This window comes from Lingula anatina, chromosome 6, assembly GCF_051362555.1.
Source record: "Lingula anatina isolate TDL-2025a chromosome 6, LinAna3.0, whole genome shotgun sequence".
Classification (NCBI taxonomy): Eukaryota; Metazoa; Brachiopoda; class Lingulata; order Lingulida; family Lingulidae; genus Lingula; species Lingula anatina.
The window spans coordinates 7,045,119-7,073,008 of record NC_141772.1 but is presented as its reverse complement, the minus strand read 5'-3'; the positions used below and the strand labels follow the sequence as shown (position 1 = coordinate 7,073,008).

Genomic DNA, 27,890 nt, shown 5'->3' with positions numbered 1-27,890 from the left:
ACAAGAGAAAAAAGTGAAAACATGTCCATATATCAATATCACTATATACTAGTAATGATTTCAAAGACAAACTAACATTGTGCACTCATCATTTTATTTATATATGAATCAGTGGGAGTTAGATAAACAATAATAAATTATTATCACCATCCCCTCCAACTTTAACACTCAAACATAAAGGAAAACAACCAGGTGTTTGTGTAGTATAGAACTGCAGAACACTAACTCTAACCTTATGAACTTTGTTCTTCTACACATACTTATATGTAAAGTATTTAAGATTGAAATCACAGATAAATTGCAGGCACCAGATGACAAGAGTGATGTATTTTCAAATTGGGTTCCTACAGAGCAGTAATTAAGAACTTCTTTGTTTAATTACAGAATTTGAAAACATTCCTGGATAAAATGAGCATTCTGGGCAAACAACTGAGCAACTTCATTTGCTAAGAACATCAGTTAAGCAAATAGGAACTATACTGGCTCTTAAAAAAGCCTCAATGTGCAATATGGAGAAACCCCACCTAAATATATCCAAGCAAATTCTGCAGTGTGGTGATAAATGTTCTCATGAAAAGATGAAATTGTCAAACCCAAACATGGAAATAGTAATAGTAATAGTAATCCTAGATGTCCTCCCAGGTTATTTTATCTACAAATAGCAAAAGTAGGTGGACTGTTAGTTTTCTAATGTAGCTGCCATACCGCCAGGGTTAAGAGCAAACCGTATGTGTTGTTCTGTACTCTGCCATACTGCCAAGGCTAAGAGCTGTGGGTTGTTACCATATCACCAACTCTGCCAGGGTTAAGAGCAAACTGTATGTGTTGTTACCATATTGCCCACTCTTTTTGTAACAGTTCTACATGTTTGGCCACCTGTAAACAATGATAATGAAATAATTATAAATAAAACTGTATAAAAAGGCTAATATGAATTATCAATTCATTATTAAAGTTATTTAAAATTATTGACCATCTAAGATGAAATTTCAATTTCCATCATATTTCCATCAACCGTTTTGGAAAAAAAAGGAAATTTCCCCACATTTCAATTGTACATGGATTTAACAATTATACAATATTGTTGTTTTCTGCAAGTTAACATTTAACCAATTACTTCAACAGGCTTCTCATTTTGTGTCCTTCACACAAGAACATACAGCATCACACACTCTTACATGTACCACACTCACACAAGGACAAAATCAAGCAATTGTGAATTATTCCCATAATTATTTAATACCTTGTGAATGCATAGTCCTCTGAGTATGTGTATGATGGTGCTGGTGGCTGGGACCATTATCAAAAAACATATCATCGTCAAACATATCAAAACCATTTCCAAACATACTCTCTCCTCCGTTAAACCCTTGGTGGTGGTGGTGATGCTGAGGATGCTGATGATGATGATGATGATGATGAAATTGTTGATGCTGCTGCTGATGAAAATCGTCATCCCAGTCACTAAATATGTCATCAAAGTCAAAGAATCCACTATGATCACCAAAGTTGAAATTAAAAGTGTGGGGGCCACCGTTTTGGTTGTGATGGTGGTGGTGCCCACCTTGGTGTGAGTGAAAATGTGCATCAAATCCTTTAAAGAAGTCATCAAAGTTGAAGTCAAATCCTCCATGGAAACCATTGCCACCATTTCCGCCATTGTTTTCAAATGCTGCATGGCCAAACTGGTCATATTTCTTACGCTTGTCGGCATCTGAGAGCACTTCGTAGGCTAAAAGAAAAGATGTAAAGTCCTCAAATAAAAATTATACTTGTTTATCAAAAACATGCAGTCTTACATCTCACAAATCAACTGTTAGCACTTAATCAGAAAATCATTTCCTTAAAACTTCACAAATTTTAACATTTTTGATAATATCTAACCATGATGTACTAGTATTCAAATGATGTGAAGTTATCTTGATAGTAACCTTTCATTAAAAGTGTTATTCATGACAACACTTTGCAATTACCAACTGAAAAGGCCAAGCTGAATAAATTTTCATAAAATACATACTAGTACTTCAACAAAGTCTAAATTTAAGTTATTTACAAACCAGTAGTTAATTAAATTGAAAATCAACTTGCCACAAAATAAAATGGTTTTAAACAGCATTACTGCAGCGTTTGGATTATTTTTTTCCTCGTAATATTGTATATGACATTAAATATTTTAAAGACATCTTTATATTTGGAAAAAAAATGGCCATAATAAGCAATTTTCCTTTTTTAAGCATCTAATATCAAGATAATTATACCAGTACATAGTTTTAGTACACACCGGCAATGATTCTACTTTACACAGGTATATATTAAAATTATTGTGTGCAGGTGCTCATTATTTCCTTGACAACTTTAGCTGCACACTTCTCATGACTCATGAATAATTTATTAACTGTACATCATTATACTAAAAGCAAACCAGCATGTAAGAATAATGCACACATGTATACCAGTGCCTGCAAACAACAGAAAAGACACTAAAAAAGACTATCATCCTATTTATTTGAACACAAATGCAAGCACTGAATAATAAATACTGTTAGAGTTTCAAATGTTGAGTTTTTCCTGTAGAAAATATGAAAGGAAGCTTGGTTGGGATTTGTATTTTTCACAAGAAAAGTAACCTGTGGAATATATGTGAGACATTACAGAAGCATTTCTATCAGAAAAATGAAAGGTAATAACATATATTCACCAACTCTCTCTCTCTCTGTTGCATTTAAATCTTTACATTTCAGAAATTCCTCACAGGGAGAATACTGGTATGCAAGGCAGTAGTGGGGGGTCATTTTCTAGTTTCAGTGTTTAATATATGGAGCAGAAGGTGTAATTAAATATATTTAAGAATCATAAAAATTACCTTTCGCAATTTCCACAAATTTTTTCTCAGCCTCCGCCTTCTTGTCCTTTTCCACTTTATCAGGGTGATATTTAAGTGCCAGTTTCCTGAACGCCCTCTTGATGTCTCTGTCAGAGCAGCCCTTCTTCACTCCCAGGATTTCATAGTAGTCCCTAGCAGCAGCCAAAACCAAGCCCAGTTGGCAGACTGTATATACTGCTGATAGCAGCAGTAAGCGGGCACACTGCATTGTGTGCTGGGGAAGACCTGTGAAATCAAGATACAGTAGAATATACAATGATATTTAAACATTATTTGAATTTTCTTCTTCAATTTTCACTTAAATGTGGCTTCTAAAAGCGATGAAGCTGTGTTTCTTTCTAAATTTCACAAAAATTAACATTACAGTAGAAAAACATTCAACAATATGAGTCGTCACAAATTTCGCCAGTCTTTTTTCTTCGTTGCCATGTGTTGTACTAGTAGTAGCAAACAGACATTCCATCACATCACAGCCGGTAAAGAAACATCAACTGTTGTGTAAACTTTAAAAGAAAACACTGACCAGTTCCTTCCGTACCTTTCACTCCGATATGTCCAAACTTTTGTTTGAAGTTTTCTCTCTTCCCTGTGTATCGCTTCAAAATGCGGAGATGATGACAGATCACGACTTAAACTTAGTTATTGTGAAAGCGGAAGTTATTGCTTAGTACACGGTGCTTCCTTTGATTGGTCAATTTGTGTCACATGACCAAATTACCCGACATGCACCCTGGTAAACATGAAGCATGGAGGATGATATTTTGCCTTTGCTGGGTCACAACATCCACGGAGAGGGGAATGACAGCTCAGGTTAGCAATGATGATGCAGTTTATTCTGAAAACAAACATTTTCTGCGTGATTTTATGTGGTCTTTTCTAGTTGTGAAAGAAGTTGAATGGGAGTACGCAAATACCGAATGTACGAGTACTAGCAAATTACTGCTGCATGTGTCAAGACAAGTGAAACAGGCTCGCGTTTTTTTGGTCCTCAAAGTTGGGCGGTTCCAGGTTAAATGTGTCTTTACGTGCAACTCAGGATTCAAGTGTTATGACCCTGGTTTTGACGCAAAGGCATTCTTATAACTATTATACTGGTGTGAAATGAACTGGTAGATATTAATTGTACTCAGAAACCGGCAGAAATGAAAGTGGTATATGACAATAACAGACACAGATATGTAACACTGATCTAGCTGCAGTAGTATTGATTGAGTTGGTGTGTCATTTCCATGATTTTGAACTCAACTGAAAAAAAAGCAGGAAATGGTCAAGGTGCTTGAAGTCACTGTCTTAGAATTTGATAAAAATACCAAAATCCTCAGTTTTGCATTAATGTACTGTACTGTAATAATGGAAAATTGTATATACTGTAGAATGGAGTGATTCCGCTGTGAATATTTTTTGCCGTTATATTTACTCTAACAAATCCAAAGTCTAGAACTGGATGGCATATTTGAAAAAAATTTGGCATTTTCTTTTGTACTGTTATGCTTATAAATTAAATTTATATTTCTGCATTTGCCCTTCCAGAAAATGACACAGAAGGTGAGGAATCAGGAACTGAGCCAATGGAGCAAGGTCAAGGTGAAGGGCATGAAGGTGAAGGTCATCTAGCCGATGGTGAAGGTCAGGCAGATGGTGATGAAGGTCAAGTAGAAGTAGCACCAGCAGTTGAAGCGCACGCAGGACAAGAAGAAGAAAGGCCAAGGTCAGGAAGGTTTCGTCTATGGAGGCGATATAGGAGGCCTGAGCGACAACCACCTCGACCTGAAGATATCAATTTTGATTCTTCTCTACCTGGAACTCACTCAGTAAGTTTAGAAATTACATTTATTTCTGTATAAAAAGTGTTTCTATCTTCTTAATTTCTTAATTTTTTTTGTGATACATTTTATATTACTCTAATATACATTACAAAATGGTGTGGATAAATTACTGACATTACATATCTGAGCTGCTTTGATTGTTCCAGTTCCAGTTACTATTCTGCAAGCTCCCAAGGTTAGACCTAAGATGTGTACACCTGAAGTATGTTTATCTTGCAAATCTCATGTGAATCAGTGTGGTCATTTGGTGTGGCTAGCTTGTGAAAATCCTGGAATATATATCAAAGAGTCTCAGGAATTGATTTTTAAGCAATTTCCAATGCTTTGATCATAAACAATTTTTAACCTACTGTACTACAAACCATAATTCTTTCACAAAATCTACCATAACATTGTCACTGTTTTCAAGTACCTTGGCAATGACCTTGAAGAGGTCAGAGGTCGCACAGTTCATGAAGATGACAGTCTGCATACCCTGCCTATTCTCACCTTGCCAGGTGTGGTTTTAGTACCTGGTCAGATGCTGCCACTTCACCTGTTCCATCCATCTACTGTGTCCATGATGAGAAGGATTGTCCATGATGGAGATAAGACATTTGGCCTAGTCACTTCAAGGTAGTGTGATAGGCTAGCATGGTGTGGAATTTTCTCTATTGTACAGTATGACAAATAGACATTGATTTCATTATGCGACACTTAATAAAGATAATACTTACACTGCCAACTTTTGCTTCTTCATCTTATAACTATTATATTTAACATGTAATATATGTTGTGTGTGCATGCATGCGTGCGTGCATGTGTGTGTGAAACTGTCTCTTTATTTAAGTAACACTGCACATCAAACCAGAGCAATGAATTGGTATTTAATTAAAATTAGCAAATTCTCTCTTCACACTAGTTATGCAGCAGACCGGCTCCAGCCCACTCTAGCTACACTGGGCACCACAGCTGAGGTGCTGTACATGAAAGATGAGCTAGATGATGGCAGTGGCATCAGGACTATGAGAGTGAAAGCAATGGGAAGGCAGAGGTTTCAGATACAGGAAACACAAAGACGAACAGATGGGTATGTGTCTTTTAAGACTTAATGGTAAATAATATAGATTAAAAAAACATCAATAATTACTGTATTTATACTGAAAAATAAATTATTTGATATCTCTTGGTGCCAAAAATTACATGAAGTGGGATGATTTCTTCTTGAAAATGTTTCCTATTTAAAAAGAAATATCATCCTTCTTTATTATAACAACATTTCCTTTTCTTTTCTTTTCTCCTATCAACAGCATCAGCATGGCCAAGGTGCGTATTCTCCCAGAGAGGTATCTCCCAGAGGCACTAGAGGGCGCCAGGCCTCCATCTCACACAAAGTTCTGCAGGTGTCCTACTCTCTGGGACTCTGAGACCAGTGAGGTGTATGATAATTATGGGATGCCCGAAGCTGTCACTCGTCAGACACAGAGGAAGATGAAAAGGGAGGTATGTGTTTCTGGAACTGGGATCTTGCTGTTATGGTTTTGTCTTAGGGAAATGGTTTAATTTCTAGCCAGGTTATATCTGTTTTTGTTTTTTCTAGGCATTTAAATGTTAACTATTTTGATTTCACTTTCTTTAATAAAAAAAGCTGTTCATGACTATGTTGAACTTGCATTATTATAATTATCTTAATTAAACATATACATTTTTTTTACATTTGGAAAAGCAGAGAATACAGTTTCATCTTTGAAATGCAAGTTTTGCTTTCAGAAGGTGCCACATTTATTTCTTTTAATGATTGTAATTTCCTCCTTCAGTGCCCACTCTATTTTAAGAATAAAAACAGACATATCAGCTGAAAAGCTATCTGACATTTCAAATGTCATTAAATAATAGACTATATCAAAATAATTTGACATGTTTTCTAGGTAGGGAGGCATTCTTGTGCATACTTGACCTGGTGGCCACCGTGGGTGTATAGACTGTATGATCCAGTGAGTGATTCTTTGTAGTTTGAATATAATTGTAACTCAACTAAAAGTGTCCTCTTTTAAAAGCACAGTTGTTGCTTTTAAGTTTTACAATTAACCTCATTTAAATTGGCTAGGCTAGAAGTAGTGTAGAGAATTAAACCTCACCAAGGAAAGGTTTTTAAATTATCCTACATTTTACAAATTTAGTGAGATCAGTTTGAAAGTAAAACCTATGTTCAAGTTTAGTGGAAGAAAATCTTGGCATGGAACATCTGAAACTAAAAGATATATATTAATATGCAAAAACCTCGGAGATCCAAGCAGCAGCTTTGAGCACAGTGTCCTCGTTTATTCTATTTATTGAAATATGCCATTTTGTTTTTGTTGCAGGATTTGTTAATGCATAAAGTCCGCAGTGAGTTGCAGAGCTGGAACAGGACCCTGACGACAGACAAGATGCCCAAAGATCCCGTCGAGTTTTCCTATTGGGTTTTGGGAAACCTGCCCATTAGTGACGAGATGAGACTCCGTATACTGAGAAAGGATAGCGCAGTACAGAGGCTCAGGAGTGAACTGAATATTTTACAAAAGGTATGTTGGTAAAATAGTTTTGTCTTGTCTTTTGACATGTGTAATGACAGTAGAAAAGTCTTTCCTTTTTAAAGAGACCAAATGGCATTGTGTGTATTCTACCTGTAAGGCATGGCATTTTGAAGATGACTAAAAGAAGGAAATGAGAGTGGATTTAATAAATTTAATTAAATGTAGGTTACTTGTGTAATTGCTCTTTATTGTACCACCAGCGTAGGCGCTGGCGGTACACATGGTTTTAGTCCCGACCTGTATGTTCTGCCGGCTCCTGCGGCTCCGCCGGCCCCTGCGGCTCCGCCGCCAAGTCACCGTTACCGCTTCTCCTCCTAGACTACTAGGGCCTGCGTACCCATCTCTTGGATTTAGGTCACCTATAATCTCAACTCGTTCCACGTAAAATTTGGGCTTTGTCGGTATTGGGGTCTAGGTGTGGCACTCATTGCAATGCACCCTTGTCCAAAAATGGCAAAATTAAATGCTAATTATCTACCCTACGGAAGGAATTATGGGAAAAATTTGTACAGACGGCTTTCCAAAATCATATGTGTAGATTTCAAATATGCCCTTGGATTTGACCTTTGACCTTTATTTCAAGGTCAAACGGGCCAAAATTTTCAAAAAAATGAAATTTTTTACAAAAAAATTTTTTTTTGCGCTGTTTTTCAGACACTACACAGACTTAACCAATAATATTACTGGAAAGTGTTACCCTTTGGGTCATCTTTCATCTCTGTGAATTTGGGGTCAATCGGTGCATTTTCACGGGAGTAGCGGCCATAAGATACCGAAACTGAAAACTGTCTCTAATTCGGGAACCGTTAGTGCTAGAGACCCATTCTTTTTTGCATTTTGTAGAGCATGTAAAGCCCAACACTGGAAGTGGTCTCCGTTTTTTTGTATTCCATACGGTTTTCGAGTTACGCTGTATCAAAAAGTACATATTGGTGGTGAAAGCAAAATGTGCAGTACGGTAATGGATAATAAATTTTGAACTCCCGAAAAATAAAACATAAGGCTTGGCGAGGCAGACAACCTGTGATCACAAATGACATTATTTCATCACATTTGAACATCTGGAACTTCAGAGCACCTCCCATTTCAAGAATTTTGGCCAAAATGACCTTTTCTTTATTTTAATTAATTTTTTCTGTACGAAATTTATGGCACATTATTGTAACTCCAAAATTATAACATTTAGTCCCTTATATCTCCAAAATTGGCAGAGATAGGTCCATGGTTACTATTGAACTTGAATAGGAAATCATAATTATACTGGCAATCTAAGTGTGACCTTGAAATTGACCTTTGACCTACTTTTCATCATGAATTGAACTTTGCAAATTTTGGTTCCCTTTTATCTCCAAAACTGGCAGAGATAGGTCCATAGTTACTATTGAACTTGAATAGGAAGTCATATACTGGCAATCTAAATGTGACCTTGAAATTGACCTTTGACCTACTTTTCATCATGATATGAAGTTTACAAATTTTGGTTCCCTTTTATCTCCAAAACTGGTAGAGATAGGTCCATAGTTACTATTGAACTTGAATAGGAAGTCATATACTGGCAATATAAATGTGACCTTGAAATTGACCTTTGACCTACTTTTCATCATGAATTGAATTTTGCAAATTTTGGTTCCCTTTTATCTCCAAAATTGGCAGAGATAGGTCCATAGTTACTATTGATCTTGAATAGGAAGTCATATACTGGCAATCTAAATGTGACCTTGAAATTGACCTTTGACCTACTTTACACCATAAACTGAACTTTGCAAATATTGTTCCCTTTTATCTCCAAAACTGGCAGAGATAGGTCTATGGTTACTATTGAACTTGAATAGAAAGTCATACGAGGCAATTTACTGTGACCTTGAAATTGACCTTTGACCTACTTATAACCATGATCTGAACTTTGCAAATTTTGTTCCCTTTTATCTCCAAAACTAGCAGAGATAGGTCCATAGTTACTATTGAACTTGAATAGGAAGTCATATACTGGAAATATAAATGTGACCTTGAAATTGACCTTTGACCTACTTTACACCATAAACTGAACTTTGCAACTTTTTAATGCTTTTATTTTCAAAACTGGCAGAGATACGCCCATAGTTACTATTGAATTTGAATAGAAAGTCATACGAGGCAATTTACTGTGACCTTGAAATTGACCTTTGACCTACTTTTCATCATGATATGAAGTTTACAAATTTTGGTTTCCTTTTATCTCCAAAACCGGCAGAGATAGGTTCATAGTTACTATTGAACTTGAATAGGAAGTCATATATTGGCAATCTAAATGTGACCTTGAAATTGACTTTTGACCTACTTTACACCATAAACTGAACTTTGCAACTTTTTAATACTTTTATTTTCAAGACTGGCAGAGATACGCCCATAGTTACTATTGAATTTGAATAGAAAGTCATGCGAGGCAATCTAAGTGTGACCTTGAAATTGACCTTTGACCTACTTTTCATCATGATATGAAGTTTACAAATTTTGGTTCCCTTTTATCTCCAAAACTGGTAGAGATAGGTCCATAGTTACTATTGAACTTGAATAGGAAGTCATATACTGGCAATATAAATGTGACCTTGAAATTGACCTTTGATCTACTTTTCATCAGGAATTGAACTTTGCAAATTTTCGTTCCCTTTTATCTCCAAAACTAGAGATAGGTCCATAGTTACTATTGAACTTGAATATGAAGTCATTAGCGGCAATTTACTGTGACCTTAAAATTGACCTTTGACCTACTTTTAACCATGAACTTAACTTTGCAAATTTTGGTTCCCTTTTATTTCCAAAACTGATAAGATACGCCCATAGTTACTATTGAATTTGAATAGGAAGTCATATACTGGCAAACTAAGTGTGACCTTGAAATTTATGTTTGACCTACTTTTTATCATGAATTGAAGTTTACAAATTTTGGTTCCCTTTTATCTCCAAAACTGGCAGAGATAGGTCCATAGTTGCTATTGAACTTGAATAGGAAGTCATATACTGGAAATTTACTGTGTTTTGAAATTGACCTTTGACCTACCTTACTATGAACTGAACTTTGATTGTACCATTTTTAGTTATATTTTTTTTTTGCATATTTTGAGAATTCTTGTTGATTGCATTTTTTACAGCTTGTCAAGCACAAGACTGGTGGTGGTGTCCCTTTTTTGTGTGTGTGGGGGTCTATACGATCGCGCTTACCCCAGCTGGTGGTACAATATTCGGAGGCGGTATCGCCTCTCTGATCCTCTAGTTAATCATGAAAGTATATGATTCTATAATTTTTTTTCTAACCAGATACTTTTAAGACCATCATTAAAATACAGAAATTGAACATTTGTTTATTAATAGATTTTACTGACTCTGATAATCCTTTTCTCACTACTCACTCCAGAGTTTGAGCAACATGGTCTTTGACTATAATTTCTTCTACCTTACCTTCCAGTGCACAGTTCTGCAGTGTAAGGACTGTGAGCACCACATAGCAGACAAGAAAGATGTATTTGTGATGGCGGCCGAAGGTCCCATGGCAGCGTACGTGAACCCAGGTGGTTATGTTCATGAGACGTTAACCGTGTACAGGGCCAGAGGTCTCCACCATGTGGGGAGACCTGAGACAGAGAATAGTTGGTTCCCAGGGTATGTATTGGGACAGATATGTACTAGTAATTAGAGGCGTAATATCCATAATGCCCCGCAAGTCATGAATTCTACGTCAAACATATTAAAACTATGTCACTCTGTTAAACGTAATCTTTTCAGTGTTTGCTGAAAATCAGTTCAAGTCTTACAATTCTCATGATATTTGATAATTTATTATTATTATTAATGTTTTATTGTTTGGCTTTCAGCTATGCTTGGACTATAATCAATTGCCACCAGTGTGGCAGTCATCTAGGCTGGAGGTTTAACGCAGTAAAGAAGAACCTGCAGCCTAGCAAGTTCTGGGGTCTTACTCGGGCCTCCATAGTACCAGGCCTGGAGCTGGAAGAAGGACAGACCGCTTGGGAGCCAATGGTCTAAGGAAAATGCCTCAAATGATTGGTCAGTGATTGGTCAAGGGTCAGTGGTCTAAAAGGAGCGTCTATAGTGACTGACATGGTTGTGGATGAAAGGCAGAATTTGAGTCATTGGCTCATAATATTCAGAAGAGTAACTATTTAATTTCTGTGGCAGGCAGGGATTGGACAGAAGGCAAACCACTTGATCCAGACTTGTAGGTCCGACTGATCAGATTGTGCTTCAGCAGTATTTCCATTTAATGATTGATATAGCCAATTGATTTGGTTTGGAGTATATAACTTTTGCCAGATGGTGATGTCTAATTTGGTTGAAAATTTTATCTATTTGTCTATAACAAAACTAAATGACAAAACATAGACCCCATTCCCAGAGATTAGATCGATCTACTTTAGATCGACCTAACTACCTGGGGTTTCACGCTAAATAGCTGTCAGCCGAGCGGGCACAAAAGTTAATGACCCCCTTACAGCTTGTAGTAGGCGTGACGGACATTTAAGCCAAATTATCTGACAGTTATCTAGTGAGACTCCCTGCGGGGATAGATCGATCTAAAAGCTCTGGGAATACGCCCATATGTTCATTTTGTGCAGTGTCCCAGCTAGTATATGGCATGATTGGATGGTGTTTGAAAGGACAAAATAATTGTATATCTTTGTGGCTAATTGAGGAGGTCATATTGAAGGACTTTAGCAGATTGATATGACAATAATGCTTTTTATTATCCTTTAATAATACAAAACCTGGATAGTTACGTATTAGTTACTGAGTCACCTTGAGAATGAGTTCAGAGATACTCAGGTTGAGCATTTCAGAAAGTTCTGTTTTATACATCATGTTTTCATTTTATGTAGAATCCTAGCAGGAAAGGTGAATCAAACCAGGCTTAACTTAACCATGTCATTTCAAAATTGCAATAACACTTCCAATATTGTTTTTAGCCTTGACCATTGAACCTGCAAGTTTGTTTATCATCCCTGTGCTCTTTTGGTTGTGAGTATTGTTAAGTTATTGAATATAAAGGTGCCAAACCTTTGTCAGTGATTATCTGTTAAAGGGTCAGTACATTTATGTTTTTGTTCAATATCTTCCTCACATATACTGGTATGCAGAGCATACTTTTTGTAGGTTTTCAATAATTTTCTACCATTATCACTTTTTACAAATTGTCTGTATTCCTAGATTTAGTTCTCTCAATAATGTGGGGGCATGAGTAAGCTCAGCATCTGCACTACAGTTTATGGGCACATTTGCGATGAAGAAAGCCAAAATGTGTAGTTACTCCTCGCACTTATTATTTTAGTGAATTTTCTGTTAAAATGACACTTACAAGAATTATCTATGTACGCAATGTAGCTTTTGGCTTGGAATTCAAACCCCTTGATATTAGCATTTTAAGGACTGCTAAATGTGATATTACTGTTACAGTAGTTTAAGCTTGAAGGACTGCTGAATATGACAATTCACATATTGCTTTCGTTTTTATCTCCTGACCAGTGAAGTTGCAATCAATTGTGCCACACAGGTGACAATTTCATTTTATACAAAGCAAGTGACATGACTTAAAGACACCATGGTGTTCAAAAAAGGAAAGGGGAATGTTTTCAAAATCGAAATAGTGTACGCTTCCCATCGAGTTCAGATAGTATGTATAAATTGTCTTTTTTAACAAACAGCATAACAGTTAGATCCAGACACATACACTATTTACTGAGAACAGATTTTGTCATCATTGAAAAAGTACATGAATACTTTAAACCATGAATTGCTAGACTAGTCTGGTGTATGTAAAAGTGATTTGCTGTTAAGCAAGTATTTAAAACATGCTAGAAAACTGGATCTTTTAAAAATTTTGTTAAAGTGCTAATATAGAACCTTTGCAGGTCTTGTTGAACAAGACACTCAATCTTATGTATAAATAACTCAAAGGATTTCATGTTTTTTTTCAGACCCCGTCAAAATGTTGCTTATTATACACCATACACTTCATGGTATTAAGATGGTGGAAAGGAAAAATAAAGGAAATACAGCTATAACCACAGATATTTTTTAATTATTTTTCAAGGTATATTTCTATCTATAGTAAAATTATAACTGCACACAAAATTTACAACTTAGTAACTAATTTAAAAACTTAAAATTGAATAAAAACATTTACACAAAAATCCCTATCAATGCACCATTGATAAATAGAGAATGAATAGGCGCAATACCTGACAAAACTTACAATTAATTTAAAATCTAAAACTTACTCTAAATGAAAAGTGTCAAGCCATTTACAGTTTTAAGAACAATATACTGAAACTTACTAGACCTTTCAATTATCTACCCTGTACAACAACAGCAAGTTGTCATATGTCTTGCTGTTTTCATGTTTTTGAAGATGAGACTACTAGCCTCCAGTTTCCATAATACATAAAATCTCCCTTAGCAAAATATCACACCTGCCACCAACTCTTACAAATTTACAAGAGTATACATTTTTCCTGCAAACTAAAGATGTTCTTGCATGCAAATTAGCAGCAATGCAAAATTTTAATTTTTCACATACAGAATATTTTACTAATTTAAAAACTGGTCCCAAAATGTAATTCAGGTGCACAACCAGGGTTAAGCAATACATTTGTTTCAAAAGCTGGTTTTGATTATATTGAGCAATGACTGTTTGATTATCTTTAATCAACAATGCCCCCCCCTCCCCCAGAAAAAAAGCCAAATTTTCAAATTTGGTTGCTATAAACCATTTGAAATTTTCATTTTGTATCAATAAATAAATAATGATATTAATGAAAATGAAATAAACAAATTAATATGAGCCATACAACTTTAAATTGGGAAAGACTTAATTTGATTTCATATTTCCCCATTCATAAACCCATCAGGTAACAGGATTGCACAAGTGAAGATGATATTGAAACAGACATAAACTATAGGTAGTCTGACAAAATTGGACATTAACATGGTCTCCTCTGACAACTTAGGTCCAGACAGCACATGTACTGTAGGTACTAAACAGACTGTGTAGGTTCTGAAGAATCTTTAGTTTCTTTGAGTGCAGGATCATGTCTCTGTTCCATTAGTTCTAGAAACCTATAAGTAAACAAAAATTACAATTAAATTGCATCTAAAACTTTAAAATCAAAGTTATAAACCTGGTTGTGATAACATGGCTGTGATGCATGTGATCAGGCATGTTATACCTACAATTAATTCTAGACCATGAACAGTAAAGCTTTATGCAGATTTTCTGTGGGTATACTCCCTGTTATACCACAAATACACCACAATCCTTGGTGTACAACAGAGAGCATGGCACAGTAAGATGGAATAGGACCATGAAGCCTACAATTTTACAAGAGATGATAGTAATTATAATAAATGATTATTAACTGCTATAGTACAGTCAGCAGAACTGATAAATGTGCAAACATACTGGTATGATACACAAGAAATAATCTTACTTCTTTATAATATTATCAAGCCATTCCTTATGTTTCAGTTTGTCTCTCCAGGATTCTGGCAGCTCCTTTGCCCCTAGTTTGCACCCCAGGAGTGCTCCTGCTACTGCCCCATTGGTGTCTGCATCTCCACCCTGAAGATGTGGGGAAATGCGTCAGAAAATTCAACATTATGTTTCCACAGGTATATGCGAGCATATAGACTTGATCATGCTCATACACACAATCACACACACAGTCACACATTTAGACTGGAAACAAACCAAAATGTGTTATTTACTATCACAAGTTCACTCTAATGGTACAATACTGGACTTTCAGTGTGTGTGTGTGTGTGTGTGTGTGTGTGTGAGTATGTGTGTGTGTTTTTGCAGTACTTTTTATCACTACAATACAGTTATTCATACTTAGTTAAAATCCACAATACTGAGTATCATAATCCATAGTTTTTTCTGGATTGGCAGATAAATAAGGTAGTATATTTTGAAATGGTAATGTAAAAACACATATTTGTGAATGATACCTCTAAAATGTAATATGGAAATTGAAAGTTAGAGCAAGGATGCCACTCTGTATGCTGAGATCTGATCATGACTACTGATGTATGTACTAGTACATGCTGCACAGAAAGCATTCACATTGAGAAGAGCCGAGGTCTAGCAAGGCCGAGACCTAAATATGGCGGACCTACATGAAAGGAAGTCCGTGTAATCCTTTAATAGTCTCTCAATGAATGATCTTCTTGATGTAAATGCTCTCATAAAGTACCAAAATTCAATCATTATCTAATTTATGAAGGCATATTCAGGGGTGGACAGAAGCTGACTCTTAGGTCTTCCAGAAGACGGTCAGAATTTTTGAGTTTACATCAACAGGCATCTAATTTTTTTGTCAGAAGAAAGTCAAAAATAGAGGGTGGATCAATGAAGACAATGGAGAAGGCAGTCAGAAAATATCTTTAGATCCACCCCTGATTAGTGCTGTTACAGTAACATCAATAAAGATTACCTCCATCACCAGACTTGAGAGAGCCTTTCTAAAGTCCTTTTGCTGAAGTGCCCAGAAGCCAGCTCCTAGACATTTATAGGTGTATCCTATCTTATCTGGCTCATCTAATACAAGGCTTTTCAAGTCTTTAGCAAACATGTGCTCCTTCAGTTCTGTGTGCTGAAATGGTGAATTTTCAAAAAATAAAATTTGTCAGGAAGAGTTTTCAGAAATCAAATTTTTCTAATTTACACAAACTGAATAATATAGCACTCTATATATATATTGTATGAAATGACATAGTAGTAAGTTAATTAAAATATAATTTGCCAGAAGTCACTTGCCAGAAGTCAATGGCATTTATTAAGAACTGCAAATATTGTATGAAATTACATACACTCAACTTACAGCTTGTTGAACGCTCTCATCTTCACTCAATGGTGGGAGTTGTTCTTTAGCATAAGTATAAGAGTCTTGAATTATTGTGTCAATTTTAAATTTTCCTTTCTTTGCATCAAAGTGTTTTTCTTGTCTCTGTAGCATCATGGCTATTGCAGTGGTTACAGCCACACATGATGCTAAACACCTTAAAATGAAAAAAAATGCAAAGGCACAGGTCTGGGGACAATTACAAGTAACAACAAATGAAACAGAAAATCTTATACAAAATTCCAAATGTAGACTATATTTGCAAATACTAAGGAGATATTGCAAGAGATATTTTTAATTATTGGAAAAAAATTACTGAAACACTTTAACATAACCATAAGCTGCTGCTACAGTAACAGTATCTCACAATGTACTCTGTACAGTGCAAACTGTGAGGGTAGTGCCTGAAAATATTTTGATGAGCACATCTATCAAAAATAACATACTCTACTAAAATGCAATTTTAACATATAAAATAGTGTTAAAATATATTTCATTACACCAGCATGTACCTGGGATCTGCATGAGTCACTTTGCAAATTTTCAAGGTATTTTCAATAACTTTTTCTATGTTATCAAACTGATAAATCCCCAGTATTGATGTCCTCATTACTCCACCATTAGGAGCAGCCCTGCGGTTAAACTTTTCCCATGCATGGTGTGCAGCCTGAAATGACCATTGTCCACTACTCTACAACTTCACTTATTATAAATCAGTGGGTGTTAAAGACACTTGGTGAAAAGGCATTGTCAGTTCAGTCTCATTCAATTACACTCATTACAATGAACGTTAGTAATTAGTATTATTCCTTTTTTCACTAAGGTACACCTGAAACAAAACCACTGAGCAAGTTTCAATTTATCAGAATAAATCAGGTGTTTTCAGGCTCTCATTTGTATTCTGTACTGTTCTACAAGTATTGTCATGACAGAAGTGACTCAAGAACAAGAAACTGAGAACACAAAGCAAAAATAAAGGATTCATTTCCAAACTGCATTTACTTTATGGGGATCTGTCAAGAAATCTCTGTTAGACAAGACAGCATGTGTTGTGGCTCCTATACCCATGCCACCATGATCCCCAAGCTCTGGAAACCCGTTTTTCATCCAAAATATCATCTTGGAAGCAAAGTCACATTCTTTTACCTGGAAACACAGAAAGATATAAATGTTAACCATAAATACACTGTAACATAAAATGTAACAAACATCTAAAAGCTGGGTAAATTATACCTAGCATGACACTTTACAGTGACATGAATATTGCAACAATAAAAAAATTAAAACAATTTATAGCAGAGAAGGAATGCATTTTAATAATGCTTTCATGAACAAAGTAAAAGTTGATGACTTTCGATGGCATTTAAGATACATATTTTAACAGGGTCAGAGGGGATCAGTCATCAATCCTGACACATTCTTCCAAATACTTCCAGATAATGAAGCTGAAAAAATTGCGACAGAAAATGGTGAAATTCACCCCTCTGTAACCGATCTTGGAGCCATAGTACTAGTACTTCCACTAGTGCTTCCACTTACATTGATTTCAACTGGCAATGCTCAAGAACAAAGCACTGATTGATAGCCTCTGAGCTAAGCGTGGCAAAATTGCACAACTTTTTTCATTTATCACAGGTTTGACAAAATGTAACTGAATTTTATTTGTCAAAATAAAAATGATCATTTACCACTCCATTGTGTTCAATGAGAGACTGCATTATCAGTATCATCTGGTCAGAGTCATCAGTCCAATCTCCTTCTTCCCAGCGGCTTCTATGCATATCTGGCACTTTCAGGTTGTACTCTAGAACTTTTGCCTTTCCATAGTTCTAAAATAAAACAGGGATTTTTATAATCTGTATACAATGCTTATAGTGTTTTTCATAAACTTAACAACATATGTATGTATTTTAACAAAGAGAAGTCAGTTCTTTCTGATATATCATACGATGAACATTTAATGTCCTATCAAATTTTGATGACAATTGCAATATTATAGTACTGCCTATAAGAATTATTACAATAATTTGTATTATAAATGTTATCATGGTATGGACATCAAAGTCAACAACTGCCTGTTATTTCAAATCAGGGTAGGAGGCAGCATTCTAGAATGGTATGTGATCTTCTAACCAGTTCTATATCATTGATATGATTTTTTTGTGAAAATTTCATGAACATGCCGTTTATTAAATCACCTGTTTAGCCATTCTCCGGCACATGAATTCTGTTAGTAAACCAATGGCATCTCCAATGCAATTTCCATAGATCGTCCCATAGATATGATCCAGCACTGGTCCACAGAGGCTCTAAATGAAGAAATTTTTTCAGCTAGTCTTATTTGACATCACAAAAATAAGATAAATGATGGTCATAAAACTGACATGTCTGAAATAATAGTTTTATTTCTATTACATGCCAGTTAGCTACTTCTACTAGTACTAGATTGTTAAGTTAAATAATGAACATTTTATGCATGTTTCACAATTAATTAAGCAGCTTCTGATGAGTTTCACTTTCATTTTAAGGTGACAGAAAAATTCAACCATTCACCCTTTTTAAATCTTAAGTGTCATTGATACTGTGGTATCTTATTAATGTGTCTACCGTGAAATCCACATACTGAATATGATAGCAAAGACCTTTAACCAAAAATGTATAAGCAATTTAGCTGTGATATTTACTGTTTTGTGCGCTTCCTCCTTTCCAGCCATCACCAAAATTTCACTAGCCTCGCTTTAGAAAGGATACAAGAGTCGCAATGCAATGTGGGTAAGAAGAATATAGGTCACTGTTTCCGGCAAACATGTGAGAGCAACATTGTTGAGATGTAATTAGAAATAACTTAAAATTGTAGTGAAGACCCCAACTGGATACAAGTGTGTGACGAAAATGGATAGCCCACCAGCCGAAGAGGACAGAAGCATGGTGGTCGCTAAAATTTCACGTGAGATGCAGTTTTTATTTTAGCTACAGTCCAGCTCTTGCCTGGACCTAAATGACCATCTTTCAATTTCCACCACACTTTATTATCACTTAAAAATCTGAAGCTTAGCAAAACGTGGCACAGGCTTTATTTGTGTTTATATTGAATACATCAGTATGTTTTCTATATATGCCAAGTAATGTGCACTAAAATTTACAATATACAATTTACATACTTTTATACTAACTTTCATAATAATTTAGGTAGGAACTTCATGTTTCTGTGGGGAAAGCCTGATCTTAGTTCTTGGAGAGGAACAAAGTTTTAAAAATTTGGAGAAGGATGGGATTGAATTCTTAGCTCATTTCCTTTTACTGTCATTCCTGCACATTGTCACTTTGAAATCAAATTTATGTAAAATGAAAAAAGAAGCAACTTTTACAATTTACATTATTTACACAATTCAATTTTTTTAATCATTGCTTCAGCCACTAGACAGTCTGTTGCTTAACATGTATGTGTTTCTTTTCCAGCCCTGCAAATGGTGTCCATAGAGCCAGTAGGAAGATGGTTTGAGGCCTACTGCTTGAGGAGAAGAAATAAACAGAGTCTGTCACACACAACATTGACATCTTCCTCCTCTGAGGAAAATATCAGCGATGCCTCCACAGATGAAGAGGATGAGCTTATGTTGAAGGGACTGGACCCTAAAGAGTGGAAGGTATAAATCACATTGACAACTACATAAACTGAAAATGTAAATATTTACTTACAATTCACATTACCAGATGACAAAATGATATGTCACTGAAGAAGCTGTTCCTAATGTTGAGACACAGAGATAGACTGGATATTTTCTATTAAATGAATTTGAATATCTTAAATATGTTTTTCACCATTTGCAATGACATATATGCAAGTAGTGATGTTTTCTGTGTGACCAGCCATCAAACTCCTTGTATTTTCAATCTTAAGGTTGATGATATGGTTGTTTTTGTGACACAAGTAAGATTTACTTGATCCTATTTAAATATGATGGGTAGGCATATGATTTGGGCTGCTTACCTATGCATTAAAATTTTTCAAAAGTTGTAAACATTGAATGTTTAATCTCACAGATAGTATTATTTCATTTTAAATTCATACTGTTATCGGAAAGTATTTTTTTCCAGCAACAAGACCATTATGCTGTTCTTGGTTTAAAAAATGAGAGATATAAAGCCACAGAGGAGCAAATAAAAAGAGCATGTAAGTGATATGAACCATTTAGTAGCTTACTCAGGGTTGTGTTAACATGATTTTTTTTTTTTTAGAAAAGAAAAAAGATTTTATTGCTGAAATGAAACCATGCACTAAGCAAGTTGTAGACAAAGTCTTCACAATAACTGGCCAAAGTTTTTGGCCTCATCTGAGACCTTCAATCGTTACATTATAGTTGAAAGCAGGGCTTCATTCTTGTATTGTCTAAAAAACAGCACAGAAATATTATATTACATATTGGTGCATTTAAAACCTGATTGTTTATGAGCACTACACTCGTGAAATTACACCAGCATACAAAGCAGGGCTTCATTCTTGTATTGTCTAAAAAAACAGCACAGAAATATTATATTACAGATTGGTGCATTTAAAACCTGATTGTTTATGAGCACTACACTCTTGAAATTACACCAGGATATGATAAAGTACATATACTAAATTTTTGATTTTTAATTTCTTGAAATTTTCAAATGTCCCACTTTAAAAAAAAAAAGAATTATGTTTTTAAGATTAGTTATGTTAAAACAGTCACAAAAATGTGCATTCTACCCAGACCCAAGAGTTTAAAAAATTCTAATCAAATTCTTTAAATATTGCCAATGTTTAAAAATAAAGTTATTTATTCATTTTGTCCACTCCAAATTCAATAAATATTTAGTGTTAAGTTATTGCATTATTCTGTGTTCTTGTTGTGTTTGCTGCTTACCAGACAAGAAGAAGGTCCTAAAGCATCACCCTGACAAGAGAAAAGCCAGAGGGGAGAATGTGAAAGAGGGAGATGATGACTATTTCACATGTATAACTAGAGGTAAGGAGCTTATCACGGACATGGAAAAGATATCAATTAATTGTGAGTTTGTCTGTATTAATTTTCTATTCCCACTGACTATTTATACACTTACATTTTCCTGTGCTTAGTCATGTGACGACCGGTTTGGTGCAAGAATCACAATTAAAATTGTCAAATAAATAGTACTCACTAACTGCTGGCAAAAGCCCTGATGAATTTTGTTGTCTTAATTGGCAAGTTTTTACTGTTCACTACCCTTTATGATTCCTGATCCTGAAAAGTAGGGAAGTCTATAAAAAACTTCTACTGAAACACATTTGAAGACTCTCAAACTATCATTGAAACAATTGAAGAGTCTTTTCTGTTAAACATTTTTTTCTTTGTAGTTTTCTTGTTCTTTAGTATCAACAACAAGATAAGTTTATATCATTACTTCAGCCTATGAAATTCTGGGAAACCGTGTCAAGCGTAGATCTTATGACAGCGTAGACCCTCAGTTTGATGATGATGTACCGGAAGTGTCATCAGATAACAAAGACAAAGAAGAATTCTTTGAAGTTTTCAGACCTGTATTTGAAGCTAATGCCAGGTAAATTATTAGGATATTTATTTTGGAGAATTGAGTGAAAAGAGGTGAAAACTTGTTATATTTCTTTCCATGTGTTTGGTAAGTTTTTTAAGTTTAAAAAATGCCAACAGTTGAATGTTTGTAATGAATAAGCAGAAGTTCATTCTAACTGTAAAAATAACATCCTGATTTTCTGCCTTGAATGCTGACAGATAGGTTTTTACCTTTCAATTTTTCACATAGGTGGTCAAATAAGAAGAAGCCTGTTCCACAGTTAGGAGACATTGATTCATCTTTTGATGAAGTTAATGACTTCTATGCATTTTGGTAGGTACATGTATTCCCACTGTTTTGGGCTGGGCTCACAAACCACTTCACGTAAACAAGTGGCCAAATTACATTGGTATCCCCATTATTCCCTAGAATTTAAAAATCATAATTGAAGAATGTAGAGAGTATTTATGGTTTAGGTCACTTTGTTGTGAACAAGTTCTTTCACAAAATGTTGTGTAATGTACTTGTAATTTATGTGGTTGTATTGTTGTTAAAATGGTATGAATGTGATATAAACAAACAGACAAAAGATTGGCTTGTATTACAGATACATTTGTGATGTATCCAGTTTAGAAATTTTATTTCAGAAAAATTCAAACCAAAAATAACCTTCAAATAACAGTCATATGATGTGAATGCAATATCTTTAAACTTTAATATAATTTTTGTTCAGTTCAAAGGTGTGTGTCAGATAATTTGCTTGTAGACCACTGTCAGTACAGTTTTAATTCCACTTATGAAATTAATAGCCAGCCAACCCAGTAAGGTGCTGACAAATTTGGAAAGTTTAATGGAATGGGGCATTTTTTGCCATTTGTATTATTCTGTACTTTTTAGGTATGACTTTGATTCTTGGAGAGAGTATTCTTACCTAGATGAAGAAGAAAAGGAGAAGGGCCAAGAGTGAGTATACTGTTACTATGTAATGATTATAGCCAAATTAATGATAATATTTTGAAATTGTAGAATCTGATATTTTGGGAATAATACTTTTGGGAAAAGTATTTTTTCCAACCAAAATTTTTTTTTGGCAATATTTAAAAAGATTTTTTTTTATCTGTTCAATGGAGATAATTTTAGAAGCATTTATATTTCAGTCGTGAAGAAAGAAAGTGGATTGAGAGACAAAACAAAGCTGCCCGTGCCAAAAGAAAAAAGGAAGAGGTGACAAGGATACGACTGTTAGTAGGTGAGATGTCTGACATTTTAATTTCCTCCTATATTTTAATATATTGATAATTTTTTCACAACATTTTTATTTAGTTTAATACTTTGATTTGCAGCATTATTACTGCAAGTAATTTACACAAACTTAGTTTTTTACCACACAAGGTGTTGAAAATTGTAATGATACAGAAAGCATTTTTAAGTATCATGATAAAGAAAACCAATAAAAACCCATGTTCATTGTGAACAAAACATACATATTATTTAATCATGTCATTCTATACTTCATCAAGTTTTTAAGATTCAGTTTAAGTAACTTTAAAATTCTGACTGAAAATTCCTATGCCAATCTTATCTTCACATTTATGCTGTTTGTGATTTATATTTCAGTGGGACATCTCATGTAATTTTAATCTGTTGTCACAAATATTATTATAATATTTTTTCCAAATAAATTTCAAATTTGATATTTTTAAACTTATTTTTCTTTTTTAATAAAAAGACAATGCATATGCCTGTGATCCAAGAATACAGAGGTTTAAAGATGAAGAAAAAGAGAAGAAGCTTGCACAGAAACGTGCAAAGCAAGAAGCTGCAAGGCAAAAAGCAGAGGAAGAGAAAAGGGTAGATATAATTAAATAATTTGCTACTGTATTGTCTTGCTTTTCATCTTTACTAAATATATATACAATTCTTGTGTGTTCTGAGAATTTGAAAATATAAGTAGGATCTTTAAAACAAAATTTAAAATCATAGTCATACATGATTATAGCAATAGAGTTTAACAGAGAAAGGTAAGAATGTTCCCATTTACTGTTCATTTTCAATTCTGTTCAGAATGCTCTGAAAAATATTTTACCATTTAACAGAAAAAAGAAGAGGAGTTAGAAGCCGAGAGAAAACAAAAAGAGAAAGAAGAAGAGGAAGCAAAAGCTCAGGTTGGATGTTTTTCTAAATTGTATAAGTAACTATGATTTATCTGTATGTATATATTACTTTTACAGGAGATTTACTGTTATAATAGATTTCCTTTTATACATTATCTTATAGTCTTTATGCAAAGTGCATCCCAACTTTCCAGACTTTATATTTAACAATTAAAGCAATTGATTTGTGTGTGAAATTGACATATTCAAGGCATTCATACAATTTTTTCTTTCCACTTTTTTAGGCTGCAGCTGCCAAGAAGGAAAAGGAAGCAATGAAAAAGATTTTAAAGAAGGAAAGAAAAACATTAAGGACAATCATAAAGGTTGATTTATTTGTTAGTTTTTCATTTGTGTATTTGACACTCTCAGTCCTTTAACTCTGATATTTAATCTTGCCCTTGCATTGTACAATAAGGTGTCGTGTACTTTGATGAGTTAAGATATCATCAATGCTATTCTTTACATTAACTGATATTTTATCTCATAAACTGTAATTTGTTTGGTTTTGATAACAACAATAATAAAAATTTTATCTCACTGTGTGCACTTTTCAGGAGTTTGATTACTTTGCTGCTGATGAGGCAGAGCGTGTAAAGAACATGGCTGATGTTGAAAAATTGGCAGATATGCTATCTTTAACAAGGTAAGTAATATTTCTGTTTAAGTGTGGAATTTTGAAACTGATTATTTTGAATGACACACAAGTGACATAGTTTAGAACTGCATTTAGTTAGATGTTTAAGATGAAAACCCTTTTATCCTCAATAAGATCAGCCAGTGTTATGATTTAAGCCTGGTCTTCATGGAACTTTTCAACCCTGAATCAATTTCCCTTACATACCACCCAAACTTTTGCATGGGTGTTGCTCAGAATTATCACTCACAATAATGAGTATTACCCACCTTCCATGTGGTAAGTGCTTAGTGAGGTGAGAACAGTTTACTCAATGTTTTCAGAATATTTTTGGTATCACCTGAATGTAGGAATAAAGTTATCTCATGATCCCCTGCACCACAGGCAAGCTGATACTGGTAGTGCCTGCTAGTCATTTTCACCTGCTACTGTGGCAAACATTAAAAGCAAGAAGATTGTTTGTCTCCTGTTCTTTAACGTAAAGAAATCTAGTGACCATGCCCTAATATTTTAGAAACTTGATTTGTGCTTGTTTTTTTGTTTTTTTTTTTTCTAGTTTACAGTCGTTGAATGAGGCTCTCACATCTGGGGACAAAGAGAGGGCATCACAGGCTTTCACAGCTGAGGCAAGTTAAAAAATAGTGACAGATAGATGAATGAAATTATTATATAAAATTTGTTTCAGCAAATTCATGAAAGTTGAACAGAATTAATTTAATATTTATTTGGTGCTTTAAGAAGCGATTTTGTCCTTTTTGCCAATATCACTACCATTTTGCAAAAAGGAAAATGTTTTTAGACATAAGACAAGTCATTAAAAAGTATGTGCAATCCTAGAAACTTAGTTACTATACATCAGATGCAGCAGGGATCAACTTGTCTGTTTTACATTAGATTTGAGACCAGAGATTTGATTTATGATATTTTAGCTGGTAGTATTTTTCAAATGACACAGTTCTAAATTAAATGTTGTTTATCAATCAGTGTTTCAATTACAGTGCATAAACAAAACCCTAAAGAATTATTTGATACCATGTTCAGGTGAAAGAACTGGACGATAAAAGAGAAGCAGAAAAACAGAAGCTGCTTGAAGCTACCAAGAAACAGAACAGTGGAGGCGGGTCTGCAGGCGCCAGAGCCAAGCAGTGGAGTGATGAAGAAACTCAGATACTTATTAAGGCTGTGAATCTCTTTCCTGCTGGAACTAAACAAAGGTAAGGTATTGTTAATCTGTACAGAAACACATTACATTTATTTTCTAAATAAAGTGACTTTGACTGTCATCATTTTTATAAAACTTCACCTTATATCAATCAGGTGGGAGGTGATAGCAAACTACATCAACCAACATGTAGAGGGCAGCAACAGGACCCCCAAGGAAGTCCTAGGACAAGCCAAAGCCTTGCAGAAGAATGGTCAGTAATGCAGAAAATATGTTACAAAGACACAAGTGTATTTGGATATGATAGATGTATTAATATTTCGATGATGGCCTGAGACTTGCAGAGAATGAAGAGTGCTGCACATCTGAGCATTATAAGAAAATTTGTTGAAGCATTTTTTGTGCCTGACTTTGCCATCTGATCCTTAAATAGAATGGTTTTAAGAATAATGCTTCTTCCAGATTGGGCCTTTACTAAATATTGAATTCATTGATCTCTTGTTTTCACAACTTAAAATTTCCAGTAATGGATGAAAGTCAGAAGCAACTAGTCAATGAGAAAGCCTTTGAGATCTTGCAGAAAGAAAAAGAACAGAAGAAAAATGCAAAAGTAGGAGATAAGCCTTCAGAAAGGGTAGAATGTAAGTGTGGTCTTGTCTGAAAGTAGATACATGTAATGCTTATATATATATATATATATATATATATATATATATATGGAAAGTTTTTGATAACTTAATGATGCTAATGCCAGCAAGAAATGACAACACTCTGTTGAAATTTAATTTTAAATAAGAAAGTTGAATGATTTCGTGTGATTTTCTGCATCTTTGTTTTGAATATTGTTATGAGTACCAAGAATGTTTAATGAACATTATCAAAGCAGACACTAACTTGATCATATTTTTTTGTGAGCAATCATTATATAAATGAAAACTGTGGTGTATCTTATTAATATAAAAACCTAATATGGTATTTTAATGTAAGTGGAGTATTAATATGTATTTCAGCGATCAAGAATTATAATACAATTTCATACGAAAAGCACCCACAGGATGATTGATTGCAACACTGTTGCTTACACTTTCATTTCATTTTCATTCCTCCAGCTGTAGGAGAACAACAGGTGGCCCAGACAGGCTCCAACCCTGCTCCATGGACAACAGAAGAGCAGAAGTTACTGGAGCAAGCCCTAAAAACATTCCCTGCAAGCGTGAAAGACCGCTGGGATAGAATAGCAGAAACGATAGCCACCAGAAGTAAGAAGGATTGCATGAAAAGATACAAGGTAAAAATAGTGCAATTATAATATTATCAACATTTGGGGTTAAGAAATGTTTCAAAAGCTCAACCAGATTCATAATTTTTAGAGTAAATACTTAAACACTTCGTTTTGCTGTGAAAATAATAAGCATTCTGTTGTCAAGAATACTGTTGCGAAATCTCCTTAACATTAAGTTAAGGAGTATGAAAGCCATGGAGTAGTAGTCACTCAAATGCAAATCACAGATTCAAACCTTAATTTATCTTCATTTTGAAAAATTATGCAAAAGTAGGGTAAAACTAGGGAATGCTTAACTGCCAGTAGTCATTTTATTTCAGTTATTGTAACTCACTGAATAGGGCTTAAAGCAAGTTTCCTCTTATTTTTCCAGGAGCTGGCTGAGATGGTGAAAGCCAAGAAAGCTGCACAGGCCGCAGCAGATGCCAAGGCAGCAAAGAAAACATGACAAACTGTTTGTTTGTAACTAATTAAAATAATACAGTGGTGCAAAACTTAACAGAGAATACTGAAACAATAGCCGTCAGAAATGATGGCAAGCTAAAGTATATTTTAGGAAAGTTACAGTTTAGGTGGACTTGCTTTCATGGTCTTGCTCCAGCTCAGATGGTGTTCAACTTGATAATGTGTTGAGTTGTCAGGAAGTTTTAGATCATAATATGACCTGGGACCCCCATTTTTTAACCGAATAAGTGATAAGTAGGGTTGGTCATATCTAATCTTTCTAATACATTGGATCCAAATATATTATTGTTATGGATTTGTATTTATATATATCCTTGTAATACATTGCCAAGTGAAATCAAAAATCAATTGTTTTTCCTCCCTGTGGTTTCTGAATCAGGTTATTGTATTGAATAAACACAATTGATTGAACACAATTTTCTGATTTTGATATTTAGTCTTTTTTACAAGCTTCAGGTTATATGGAAAATTCAAGCAGTCATTTTTGCGCTTGACCA

General features: G+C 34.6%; 4 protein-coding genes across 5 annotated transcripts; 2 read left to right on the top strand and 2 right to left on the bottom strand.

Annotated features, from left to right (window-relative positions):
* Nucleotides 1–72: 72 nt before the first annotated feature.
* LOC106178245 (uncharacterized) lies at nt 73–3,576 on the bottom strand. 2 transcript variants are annotated; one of them, XM_087014925.1, is made up of 4 exons: nt 3,423–3,576; nt 2,864–3,109; nt 1,244–1,732; nt 73–876 (listed from the first exon to the last, which is right to left on the bottom strand). In XM_087014925.1, the coding sequence occupies exons 2-4, from the start codon at nt 3,090–3,092 to the stop codon at nt 806–808; spliced, it is 789 nt and encodes a 262-aa protein (XP_086871051.1). In that variant the 5' UTR covers nt 3,093–3,109; nt 3,423–3,576; the 3' UTR covers nt 73–805. The 2 variants fall into 2 exon arrangements, with proteins under 2 accessions (XP_086871051.1, XP_013416814.2); XM_013561360.2 differs by having other exon boundaries at nt 3,408–3,559.
* LOC106178247 (protein cereblon) lies at nt 3,570–13,318 on the top strand. Its single transcript, XM_013561363.2, has 9 exons — nt 3,570–3,694; nt 4,415–4,695; nt 5,120–5,325; nt 5,612–5,779; nt 6,000–6,192; nt 6,618–6,683; nt 7,053–7,253; nt 10,708–10,901; nt 11,114–13,318. The coding sequence occupies exons 1-9, from the start codon at nt 3,631–3,633 to the stop codon at nt 11,283–11,285; spliced, it is 1,545 nt and encodes a 514-aa protein (XP_013416817.2). The 5' UTR covers nt 3,570–3,630; the 3' UTR covers nt 11,286–13,318.
* LOC106178270 (uncharacterized) lies at nt 13,316–18,928 on the bottom strand. The gene is made up of 9 exons (XM_013561392.2): nt 18,841–18,928; nt 18,355–18,465; nt 17,845–17,985; nt 17,159–17,302; nt 16,669–16,823; nt 16,136–16,313; nt 15,749–15,907; nt 14,744–14,874; nt 13,316–14,372 (listed from the first exon to the last, which is right to left on the bottom strand). The coding sequence occupies exons 1-9, from the start codon at nt 18,868–18,870 to the stop codon at nt 14,291–14,293; spliced, it is 1,131 nt and encodes a 376-aa protein (XP_013416846.2). The 5' UTR covers nt 18,871–18,928; the 3' UTR covers nt 13,316–14,290.
* On the top strand, nt 18,914–27,809 carry LOC106178271 (dnaJ homolog subfamily C member 2). Its single transcript, XM_013561393.2, has 18 exons — nt 18,914–19,103; nt 19,616–19,803; nt 20,255–20,330; nt 21,052–21,150; nt 21,571–21,721; nt 21,944–22,027; nt 22,592–22,657; nt 22,852–22,943; nt 23,424–23,545; nt 23,791–23,859; nt 24,093–24,173; nt 24,405–24,493; nt 25,041–25,110; nt 25,526–25,698; nt 25,802–25,899; nt 26,171–26,287; nt 26,756–26,934; nt 27,302–27,809. Exons 1-18 carry the CDS (start codon nt 19,049–19,051, stop codon nt 27,374–27,376), a joined length of 1,884 nt encoding a protein of 627 aa, XP_013416847.2. The 5' UTR covers nt 18,914–19,048; the 3' UTR covers nt 27,377–27,809.
* The last annotated feature ends 81 nt before the right edge of the window (nt 27,810–27,890 follow it).